The 12,348-nt window shown below is 50.8% G+C and overlaps 1 protein-coding gene across 2 annotated transcripts in view; it reads left to right on the forward strand.

Annotated features, from left to right (window-relative positions):
• Nucleotides 1–661: 661 nt before the first annotated feature.
• egln1a (egl-9 family hypoxia-inducible factor 1a) overlaps nt 662–12,348 on the forward strand; it is a 28,868-nt gene continuing 17,181 nt past the window's right edge. Inside the window, exon 1 of one of the 2 annotated variants that reach the window (XM_065007770.1) lies at nt 662–1,763. In XM_065007770.1, coding sequence (XP_064863842.1) covers nt 1,008–1,763 — 756 coding nt within the window. In that variant the 5' untranslated portion in view covers nt 662–1,007. The remainder of the gene's footprint in view (nt 1,764–12,348) is intronic. The other variant, XM_065007769.1, reaches the window with a different exon arrangement.

Below are 12,348 nucleotides of genomic sequence, written 5' to 3' on the forward strand. Positions count from 1 at the left end.
CGAGGATTGGTAGGATGGTCAGTTTTACAAGGGTATGTTTGGCAGCATGAGTGAAGGATGCTTTGTTGCGAAATAGGAAGCCAATTCTAGATTTAATTATAGAAATAGAGCACATAGAACAAATACACCGCTTCTTAGACTTGCTTTCAATGAATGGCACATCTGTAACTCCCATTTCTATGTGAATTTGGTCGTCTCCCAAAAAGTTCCACATTGCAGGTTTAAAGGGAGGACCAGCTGCTGACATTGGACCAGCAGGCAGGTTTCGTTGTTGACATCATGGGTGCGTTCAGTTTGCTTGAACGTTTGCTACGTTGTGCAACTGTTTGTATTGAACGACGTTTCTCCAAAACGTTCTTGTACGTTCTTGAACATACTTTGAGGTAGGTTTGCTGCCATTTGGTGGGTGTGGCGAGGCGTGACTTGAAGCAAGGAGTAACGTATTTAAAGGGAAGTGGCGATGTCGACTGTGTACCCCGACCCTTTTTTCAACTGGTCGTTCAGTACAGCACCGTTTCAGAACGTAAAAACATACGAAACGCAGCCCAGAGGCGTAATCGTTATCAGTCCGATTTGCAACTAAAACTAGAGTTTCTATTGGACAAATGCAGGTATATCCCGCCCCGTTTTGTTCGCTTCCTGTTTAAGAAACGTCACAGAATCTGCGTAATTAATACGCTCCGAGAGAGATAAGGCGTCGTAACACTGACGGCGTTATGCGACACAGTCTGATCGATGGCTCCGTGCTACAAAACGTCCCGAACACTGGAATGTTGGGCTCGAACGCACCTAAACTCTTATTTCCGTGTAAAATAAAGTAAACAACGGAATACGTGTGATGAAATTATCAGGAGCTGGTTTTCCGTTTCACTCGGTGTGGCGTGGCAGGCTGGGCTCGATCTGTGTGTGGATCACTTCCAAACTAAATCAGTAACAGGACGCGTGTAAATGATTGGATTTAAAGACCGTAACACACTAGTTAGCTAACGTTACTTCCAACTGCAAACATGGAGACTAAACTTAAGACTGCAGCTCAGACTGCTCAGGACATGGAGCGAGAAACACAGTATTGTGAACTTTGTGGGAAAATGGAGAATCTCCTAAAGTGCGGCCGGTGTCGAAACTCGTTTTACTGCAGCAAGGAGCACCAAAAGCAGCACTGGAAAATGCACAAGGTGAATTGTAAAGAATCCGAGGTAAAACCACAGGTTTCAAAACAGAAGTCTGCTGAACCTCAGGCACCGTCCGGGGGGATAGAGGGACAGACACTACCGTCACCACAACTAAAGACACGCGTCCAACCCGACAACACCGCATCTCCGAGCGGAGAGACAAGAATGAAAGGTTTTATAACTAACGCAGAGTGCGCTGGCTCCTCGGTCGGGAAACCAGGCGGGTCGAACACCAAACCCAACGGACAGACCACCACCCGGTCCACGCCTCAGAATCTCGCCATGGAGTACATCGTCCCGTGTATGATCAAGCATGGGATATGTGTTGTTGACAACTTCCTCGGCGGTGAAACGGGGCTGGCCATCTTGGAAGACGTCAAATTGTTGCATAAAACCGGGAAGTTTACCGACGGTCAGTTGGTCAGTCAGAAAACGGACTCCACTAAAGACATTAGGGGAGATAAGATCACATGGATCGAGGGCCGAGAGACCGGATGTGAGAAGATCTGCTTCCTCATGAGCCGGATGGATGATCTGGTCAGACATTGTAATGGTCAGCTGGGAAACTTTACAATAAATGGAAGGACTAAAGTAAGTAGCCAGGTTAAGTTAAAGCGGCAATATGAAAAACGTTTTGTCCAACCCGATCAAATTCACATAGACTTGTAAGTTATAGATCTGTCATTCTCATTGAAAGCATTGCTGTAGCTCTGTGTGTGTAATTTCTATGCACACCATTACGTGTAGTTTTTGTGTCTTCTACTTTCGGTTTTGTACCCCACCGACAAAACAGCTGAAAATATGTTTTTGCATATGTTCAATTGATTTCACCGTGGTTTTGTTTAGATGGTACAATGATTGTCTTCACTATACTTGCTGGTTTTGTCACAACACACACTGAAATTAGTCGAACTATTAGAATTTTAACAACCAGGAAATGGCAGAGTGATTTCAAACCTGGGTATTCATAATCTTGGCCCATATGTCATGCAATAGTTGAGGCTGTTTCCCAAATGGCCCCCTGTCCCTTTACATTATAATGGTTATCTTTAGCAGACGCTCTTATCCATTACCAATTAGGTTTAGGTACCTTGGTGATGGGCACAATGGCAGATTTTTCACCTAGTCCATTAAGGGACTATTAAGGGTTATTAAGGGTCTATTAAACCACTCAGTGGATATGACCTGGTCTATTAAACCCCTCAGTGGATATGACCTGGTCTATTAAACCCCTCAGTGAATATGACCTGGTCTATTAAACCCCTCAGTGAATATGACCTGGTCTATTAAACCCCTCAGTGGATATGACCTGGTCTATTAAACCCCTCAGTGAATATGAATATGACCTGGTCTATTAAACCCCTCAGTGGATATGACCTGGTCTATTAAACCACTCAGTGGATATGACCTGGTCTATTAAACCCCTCAGTGGATATGACCTGGTCTATTAAACCCCTCAGTGGATATGACCTGGTCTATTAAACCCCTCAGTGAATATGAATATGACCTGGTCTATTAAACCCCTCAGTGGATATGACCTGGTCTATTAAACCACTCAGTGGATATGACCTGGTCTATTAAACCCCTCAGTGGATATGACCTGGTCTATTAAACCCCTCAGTGGATATGACCTGGTCTATTAAACCCCTCAGTGGATATGACCTGGTCTATTAAACCCCTCAGTGGATATGACCTGGTCTATTAAACCACTCAGTGGATATGACCTGGTCTATTAAACCCCTCAGTGAATATGACCTGGTCTATTAAACCCCTCAGTGAATATGACCTGGTCTATTAAACCACTCAGTGGATATGACCTGGTCTATTAAACCCCTCAGTGAATATGACCTGGTCTATTAAACCCCTCAGTGAATATGAATATGACCTGGTCTATTAAACCCCTCAGTGAATATGACCTGGTCTATTAAACCACTCAGTGAATATGACCTGGTCTATTAAACCCCTCAGTGAATATGACCTGGTCTATTAAACCACTCAGTGGATATGACCTGGTCTATTAAACCCCTCAGTGAATATGACCTGGTCCATTAAACCCCTCAGTCAATATGACCTGGTCTATTAAACCCCTCAGTGAATATGACCTGGTCTATTAAACCCCTCAGTGAATATGACCTGGTCTATTAAACCCCTCAGTGAATATGACCTGGTCTATTAAACCCCTCAGTGGATATGACCTGGTCTATTAAACCCCTCAGTGGATATGACCTGGTCTATTAAACCCCTCAGTGGATATGACCTGGTCTATTAAACCACTCAGTGGATATGACCTGGTCTATTAAACCCCTCAGTGGATATGACCTGGTCTATTAAACCCCTCAGTGGGTATGACCTGGTCTATTAAACCCCTCAGTGAATATGACCTGGTCTATTAAACCACTCAGTGGATATGACCTGGTCTATTAAACCCCTCAGTGAATATGACCTGGTCTATTAAACCCCTCAGTGAATATGACCTGGTCTATTAAACCACTCAGTGAATATGACCTGGTCTATTAAACCCCTCAGTCAATATGACCTGGTCTATTAAACCCCTCAGTGAATATGACCTGGTCTATTAAACCCCTCAGTGAATATGACCTGGTCTATTAAACCCCTCAGTGAATATGACCTGGTCTATTAAACCCCTCAGTCAATATGACCTGGTCTATTAAACCCCTCAGTCAATATGACCTGGTCTATTAAACCCCTCAGTGGATATGACCTGGTCTATTAAAACCTGTTGTGACTAGCGGGCAGTATTTTCATTTAATGAAAAATAAACGTTCCCATAGTTAACGGGATATTTTGTCAGGACCAGATGCTAGAATATGTATATGTGTAATATATATATATGTGCATATAATTGACAGCTTAGGATAGAAAACACTCTAAAGTTTCCGAAACTGTAAAAATATTGTCTGTGAGTATAACAGAAAGATGTTGCAGGTGAAAGCTTGAGAAAAATCCAACCCGGAAGTGCATGTGTAACTCTGTGTTGCTGTCTGTTCACATTGCTTTGCTTTATCTTGGCCAGGTCGCAGTTGTAAATGAGAACTTGTTCTCAACTAAACTACCTGGTTAAATAAAGGTGAAATGGAAAAAAGTGATGTGGACACCGAGAAAGTTGAAGCTCTCGACCCCTCGTCCACTACAGCCCCGTCGATGTGAATGGGGGCCTGTTACGGCACTCCGTTCCCTGTAGTCCACATCAGCTTCTCTGTCTGTTGAGGAAGAGGTTGTTGAACACAAATAGCTCTGAGACAGAGCTACTAATCATTAAACACATATAACTCTGAGACAGAGCTACTAACCATTAAAGGTTTGTGGACACATGCTCGTCGGACAGCTCATTCTAAAATCATGAGAGTTAATATGGAGTTGGGCCCCCCCTTTGCTGCTATAACAGCCTCCAGTCTTCTGGGAAGGCGTTCCACTAGATGTAGGAACATTGCTGCTATAACAGCCTCCACTCTTCTGGGAAGGCTTTCCACTAGATGTAGGAACATTGCTGCTAAAACAGCCTCCACTCTTCTGGGAAGACTTTCCACTAGATGTAGGAACATTGCTGCCAAAACAGCCTCCACTCTTCTGGGAAGGCTTTCCACTAGATGTAGGAACATTGCTGCTATAACAGCCTCCACTCTTCTGGGAAGGCTTTCCACTAGATGTAGGAACATTGCTGCTATAACAGCCTCCACTCTTCTGGGAAGGCTTTCCACTAGATGTTGGAACATTGCTGCTATAACAGCCTCCACTCTTCTGGGAAGGCTTTCCACTAGATGTAGGAACATTGCTGCTATAACAGCCTCCACTCTTCTGGGAAGGCTTTCCCCTAGATGTTGGAACATTGCTGCTATAACAGCCTCCACTCTTCTGGGAAGGCTTTCCACTAGATGTTGGAACATTGCTGCTATAACAGCCTCCACTCTTCTGGGAAGGCTTTCCACTAGATGTTGGAACATTGCTGCTATAACAGCCTCCACTCTTCTGGGAAGGCTTTCCACTAGATGTTGGAACATTGCTGCTATAACAGCCTCCACTCTTCTGGGAAGACTTTCCACTAGATGTTGGAACATTGCTGCTATAACAGCCTCCACTCTTCTGGGAAGACTTTCCACTAGATGTAGGAACATTGCTGTGGGGACTTGCTTCCATTCAGCCACAAGAGCATCAGTGAGGTCGGGTACTGATGTTGAGCGATTGGGTCTGGCTCGTAGTCAGCGTTCCAATTCATACTAAATGTGTTTGATGGGGCTTAGGTCACTCTCAGCAGGCCAGACAAGTTCTTCCACACCGATCTCGACAAACCTTTTCTGTAAGGCCCTCGCTTTTGTGCACGGGGGCGATGTCATGCTGTAAGAGGCCTAGCCCGAACCATTAAAAACAGACCCAGACCATTATTCCTCCTCCACCAAACTTTACAGTCGGCACTATGCATTTCGGATAGGTAGTTCTCCTGGCATCCGCCAATCCCAGATTTGTCTATGGAGATTGCATGGCTCTGTGCTCGATATTATACACCTGTCAGCGACGGCTGTGGCTGAAGTAGTGTGGCTCCACTCATGTGAAGGGGTCTTCACATACTGCTGTAGATATAGTGTATCTTTAGTACAACATTGGTTACGTTTAGACAGCAACTGCAGTGTGTTTCAAAAACAAACGCGATATTGTAGGATTTGGACGTAACTTCACCCATAAATCTTGGAGGATTGCATGATATTGTGAAATATGAAACGCCTAGTTTAACGCACCTCGCCTGTCTGCGTGTTAGTCCATGTTCCTCCGGTTACATCAACATCATAGAAACCATATTATTATTATTATTATTATTATTATAACAGACTAGCCTCCCTGGGCGCGTAACACACCGAGACTAATCATGTCAAATCTTTCTGTTCCGTAAATGTAAAGCGATCCGATTCCATCTGTTGATGTAGCCTAGGACATTTCACAAGGCTCATATATCTTGTGTAAAAACACTGGTTTAAGTGTTTAAAAGAAGGTTAAAACATCATATTTATACATACATGTCTCAAAGTTAACATTTACGGAGGTTTAGATTATGTTTCATTTGAATTTTTGTCGATCTGGCAAAGGGACTGAAGGTGACTGACGCTGGAACTGCCTGTACTCCTAACCCTGGGCCCTGTGCTCCTAACCCTGGGCCCTGTGCTCCTAACCCTGGGCCCTGTGCTCCTAACCCTGGGCCCTGTGCTCCTAACCCTGTGCTCCTAACCCTGTGCTCCTAACCCTGGGCCCTGTGCTCCTAACCCTGTGCTCCTAACCCTGTGCTCCTAACCCTGAACCCTGTGCTCCTAACCCTGTGCTCCTAACCCTGTGCTCCTAACCCTGTGCTCCCTAACCCTGGGTGTGTGTTTGTCACCACTCTGTTGTAATGTACAGGACTACCGGGTAACCAAGACAACCAGTTATCCATGTAAACAACGGCACTCTGCACGTCTCGCAGGTACAACTCGTTGTGCTGTAGGGTTTCTACAGGGCCACTGAGCGGGAGAGGGATGAGGAGGAGGGGAGGAGGAGAAAGAGTGTGTGAGGGAGATAATAAACTGGGTTCCAACTCTGACTCCTGGCCCCTCTCCAGAGGGAGTATGTTTTAATGGTTGTGCTACGTGCGGAGCGTGCTGCAGCGTGAGGGAGGCTGGCCTAGCCACTAGTCATTGGATGGTTGTGCTACGTGCCGTGAGGGAGGCTGGCCTAGCCACTAGTCATTGGATGGTTGTGCTGCAGCGTGAGGGAGGCTGGCCTAGCCACTAGTCATTGGATGGTTGTGCTACGTGCCGTGAGGGAGGCTGGCCTAGCCACTAGTCATTGGATGGTTGTGCTACAGCGTGAGGGAGGCTGGCCTAGCCACTAGTCATTGGATGGTTGTGCTACAGCGTGAGGGAGGCTGGCCTAGCCACTAGTCATTGGATGGTTGTGCTACGTGCCGTGAGGGAGGCTGGCCTAGCCACTAGTCATTGGATGGTTGTGCTGCAGCATGAGGGAGGCTGGCCTAGCCACTAGTCATTGGATGGTTGTGCTGCAGCATGAGGGAGGCTGGCCTAGCCACTAGTCATTGGATGGTTGTGCTGCAGCATGAGGGAGGCTGGCCTAGCCACTAGTCATTGGATGGTTGTGCTAAGTGCCGTGAGGGAGGCTGGCCTAGCCACTAGTCATTGGATGGTTGTGCTACGTGCCGTGAGGGAGGCTGGCCTAGCCACTAGTCATTGGATGGTTGTGCTGCAGCATGAGGGAGGCTGGCCTAGCCACTAGTCATTGGATGGTTGTGCTACGTGCCGTGAGGGAGGCTGGCCTAGCCACTAGTCATTGGATGGTTGTGCTACGTGCTGTGAGGGAGGCTGGCCTAGCCACTAGTCATTGGATGGTTGTGCTACGTGCCGTGAGGGAGGCTGGCCTAGCCACTAGTCATTGGATGGTTGTGCTACGTGCCGTGAGGGAGGCTGGCCTAGCCACTAGTCATTGGATGGTTATGCTACGTGCCGTGAGGGAGGCTGGCCTAGCCACTAGTCATTGGATGGTTGTGCTACGTGCCGTGAGGGAGGCTGGCCTAGCCACTAGTCATTGGATTGTTGTGCTGCAGCATGAGGGAGGCTGGCCTAGCCACTAGTCATTGGATGGTTGTGCTACGTGCCGTGAGGGAGGCTGGCCTAGCCACTAGTCATTGGATGGTTGTGCTGCAGCATGAGGGAGGCTGGCCTAGCCACTAGTCATTGGATGGTTGTGCTGCAGCGTGAGGGAGGCTGGCCTAGCCACTAGTCATTGGATGGTTGTGCTGCAGCGTGAGGGAGGCTGGCCTAGCCACTAGTCATTGGATGGTTGTGCTGCAGCATGAGGGAGGCTGGCCTAGCCACTAGTCATTGGATGGTTGTGCTACGTGCCGTGAGGGAGGCTGGCCTAGCCACTAGTCATTGGATGGTTGTGCTACGTGCCGTGAGGGAGGCTGGCCTAGCCACTAGTCATTGGATGGTTGTGCTAAGTGCCGTGAGGGAGGCTGGCCTAGCCACTAGTCATTGGATGGTTGTGCTACGTGCCGTGAGGGAGGCTGGCCTAGCCACTAGTCATTGGATGGTTGTGCTGCAGCATGAGGGAGGCTGGCCTAGCCACTAGTCATTGGATGGTTGTGCTACGTGCCGTGAGGGAGGCTGGCCTAGCCTCTAGTCATTGGATGGTTGTGCTACGTGCCGTGAGGGAGGCTGGCCTAGCCACTAGTCATTGGATGGTTGTGCTACGTGCCGTGAGGGAGGCTGGCCTAGCCACTAGTCATTGGATGGTTGTGCTACGTGCCGTGAGGGAGGCTGGCCTAGCCACTAGTCATTGGATGGTTATGCTACGTGCCGTGAGGAGGCTGGCCTAGCCACTAGTCATTGGATGGTTGTGCTACGTGCCGTGAGGGAGGCTGGCCTAGCCACTAGTCATTGGATTGTTGTGCTGCAGCATGAGGGAGGCTGGCCTAGCCACTAGTCATTGGATGGTTGTGCTACGTGCCGTGAGGGAGGCTGGCCTAGCCACTAGTCATTGGATGGTTGTGCTGCAGCATGAGGGAGGCTGGCCTAGCCACTAGTCATTGGATGGTTGTGCTGCAGCGTGAGGGAGGCTGGCCTAGCCACTAGTCATTGGATGGTTGTGCTACGTGCCGTGAGGGAGGCTGGCCTAGCCACTAGTCATTGGATGGTTGTGCTACGTGCCGTGAGGGAGGCTGGCCTAGCCACTAGTCATTGGATGGTTATGCTACGTGCCGTGAGGAGGCTGGCCTAGCCACTAGTCATTGGATGGTTGTGCTACGTGCCGTGAGGGAGGCTGGCCTAGCCACTAGTCATTGGATTGTTGTGCTGCAGCATGAGGGAGGCTGGCCTAGCCACTAGTCATTGGATGGTTGTGCTACGTGCCGGTAGGGAGGCTGGCCTAGCCACTAGTCATTGGATGGTTGTGCTGCAGCATGAGGGAGGCTGGCCTAGCCACTAGTCATTGGATGGTTGTGCTGCAGCGTGAGGGAGGCTGGCCTAGCCACTAGTCATTGGATGGTTGTGCTGCAGCGTGAGGGAGGCTGGCCTAGCCACTAGTCATTGGATGGTTGTGCTGCAGCATGAGGGAGGCTGGCCTAGCCACTAGTCATTGGATGGTTGTGCTACGTGCCGTGAGGGAGGCTGGCCTAGCCACTAGTCATTGGATGGTTGTGCTACGTGCCGTGAGGGAGGCTGGCCTAGCCACTAGTCATTGGATGGTTGTGCTAAGTGCCGTGAGGGAGGCTGGCCTAGCCACTAGTCATTGGATGGTTGTGCTACGTGCCGTGAGGGAGGCTGGCCTAGCCACTAGTCATTGGATGGTTGTGCTACAGCGTGAGGGAGGCTGGCCTAGCCACTAGTCATTGGATGGTTGTGCTACAGCGTGAGGGAGGCTGGCCTAGCCACTAGTCATTGGATGGTTGTGCTACGTGCCGTGAGGGAGGCTGGCCTAGCCACTAGTCATTGGATGGTTGTGCTGCAGCATGAGGGAGGCTGGCCTAGCCACTAGTCATTGGATGGTTGTGCTGCAGCATGAGGGAGGCTGGCCTAGCCACTAGTCATTGGATGGTTGTGCTGCAGCATGAGGGAGGCTGGCCTAGCCACTAGTCATTGGATGGTTGTGCTAAGTGCCGTGAGGGAGGCTGGCCTAGCCACTAGTCATTGGATGGTTGTGCTACGTGCCGTGGGAGGCTGGCCTAGCCACTAGTCATTGGATGGTTGTGCTACAGCGTGAGGGAGGCTGGCCTAGCCACTAGTCATTGGATGGTTGTGCTACGTGCCGTGAGGGAGGCTGGCCTAGCCACTAGTCATTGGATGGTTGTGAGTGAGGGAGGCTGGCCTAGCCACTAGTCATTGGATGGTTGTGCTGACGTGCTAGTCGTGTGGGAGGCTGGCCTAGCCACTAGTCATTGGATGGTTGTGCTACGTGCCGTGAGGGAGGCTGGCCTAGCCACTAGTCATTGGATGGTTGTGCTACGTGCCGTGAGGGAGGCTGGCCTAGCCACTAGTCATTGGATGGTTGTGCTGCAGCATGAGGGAGGCTGGCCTAGCCACTAGTCATTGGATGGTTGTGCTACGTGCCGTGAGGGAGGCTGGCCTAGCCACTAGTCATTGGATGGTTGTGCTGCAGCATGAGGGAGGCTGGCCTAGCCACTAGTCATTGGATGGTTGTGCTGCAGCGTGAGGGAGGCTGGCCTAGCCACTAGTCATTGGATGGTTGTGCTGCAGCGTGAGGGAGGCTGGCCTAGCCACTAGTCATTGGATGGTTGTGCTGCAGCATGAGGGAGGCTGGCCTAGCCACTAGTCATTGGATGGTTGTGCTACGTGCCGTGAGGGAGGCTGGCCTAGCCACTAGTCATTGGATGGTTGTGCTACGTGCCGTGAGGGAGGCTGGCCTAGCCACTAGTCATTGGATGGTTGTGCTAAGTGCCGTGAGGGAGGCTGGCCTAGCCACTAGTCATTGGATGGTTGTGCTACGTGCCGTGAGGGAGGCTGGCCTAGCCACTAGTCATTGGATGGTTGTGCTGCAGCATGAGGGAGGCTGGCCTAGCCACTAGTCATTGGATGGTTGTGCTACGTGCCGTGAGGGAGGCTGGCCTAGCCTCTAGTCATTGGATGGTTGTGCTACGTGCCGTGAGGGAGGCTGGCCTAGCCACTAGTCATTGGATGGTTGTGCTACGTGCCGTGAGGGAGGCTGGCCTAGCCACTAGTCATTGGATGGTTGTGCTACGTGCCGTGAGGGAGGCTGGCCTAGCCACTAGTCATTGGATGGTTATGCTACGTGCCGTGAGGGAGGCTGGCCTAGCCACTAGTCATTGGATGGTTGTGCTACGTGCCGTGAGGGAGGCTGGCCTAGCCACTAGTCATTGGATTGTTGTGCTGCAGCATGAGGGAGGCTGGCCTAGCCACTAGTCATTGGATGGTTGTGCTACGTGCCGTGAGGGAGGCTGGCCTAGCCACTAGTCATTGGATGGTTGTGCTGCAGCATGAGGGAGGCTGGCCTAGCCACTAGTCATTGGATGGTTGTGCTGCAGCGTGAGGGAGGCTGGCCTAGCCACTAGTCATTGGATGGTTGTGCTACGTGCCGTGAGGGAGGCTGGCCTAGCCACTAGTCATTGGATGGTTGTGCTACGTGCCGTGAGGGAGGCTGGCCTAGCCACTAGTCATTGGATGGTTATGCTACGTGCCGTGAGGGAGGCTGGCCTAGCCACTAGTCATTGGATGGTTGTGCTACGTGCCGTGAGGGAGGCTGGCCTAGCCACTAGTCATTGGATTGTTGTGCTGCAGCATGAGGGAGGCTGGCCTAGCCACTAGTCATTGGATGGTTGTGCTACGTGCCGTGAGGGAGGCTGGCCTAGCCACTAGTCATTGGATGGTTGTGCTGCAGCATGAGGGAGGCTGGCCTAGCCACTAGTCATTGGATGGTTGTGCTGCAGCGTGAGGGAGGCTGGCCTAGCCACTAGTCATTGGATGGTTGTGCTGCAGCGTGAGGGAGGCTGGCCTAGCCACTAGTCATTGGATGGTTGTGCTGCAGCATGAGGGAGGCTGGCCTAGCCACTAGTCATTGGATGGTTGTGCTACGTGCCGTGAGGGAGGCTGGCCTAGCCACTAGTCATTGGATGGTTGTGCTACGTGCCGTGAGGGAGGCTGGCCTAGCCACTAGTCATTGGATGGTTGTGCTAAGTGCCGTGAGGGAGGCTGGCCTAGCCACTAGTCATTGGATGGTTGTGCTACGTGCCGTGAGGGAGGCTGGCCTAGCCACTAGTCATTGGATGGTTGTGCTGCAGCATGAGGGAGGCTGGCCTAGCCACTAGTCATTGGATGGTTGTGCTACGTGCCGTGAGGGAGGCTGGCCTAGCCTCTAGTCATTGGATGGTTGTGCTACGTGCCGTGAGGGAGGCTGGCCTAGCCACTAGTCATTGGATGGTTGTGCTACGTGCCGTGAGGGAGGCTGGCCTAGCCACTAGTCATTGGATGGTTGTGCTACGTGCCGTGAGGGAGGCTGGCCTAGCCACTAGTCATTGGATGGTTATGCTACGTGCCGTGAGGGAGGCTGGCCTAGCCACTAGTCATTGGATGGTTGTGCTACGTGCCGTGAGGGAGGCTGGCCTAGCCACTAGTCATTGGATTGTTGTGCTGCAGCATGAGGGAGG

The sequence above is a fragment of the Oncorhynchus nerka genome, linkage group LG23 (genome assembly GCF_034236695.1).
Source record: "Oncorhynchus nerka isolate Pitt River linkage group LG23, Oner_Uvic_2.0, whole genome shotgun sequence".
Classification (NCBI taxonomy): Eukaryota; Metazoa; Chordata; class Actinopteri; order Salmoniformes; family Salmonidae; genus Oncorhynchus; species Oncorhynchus nerka.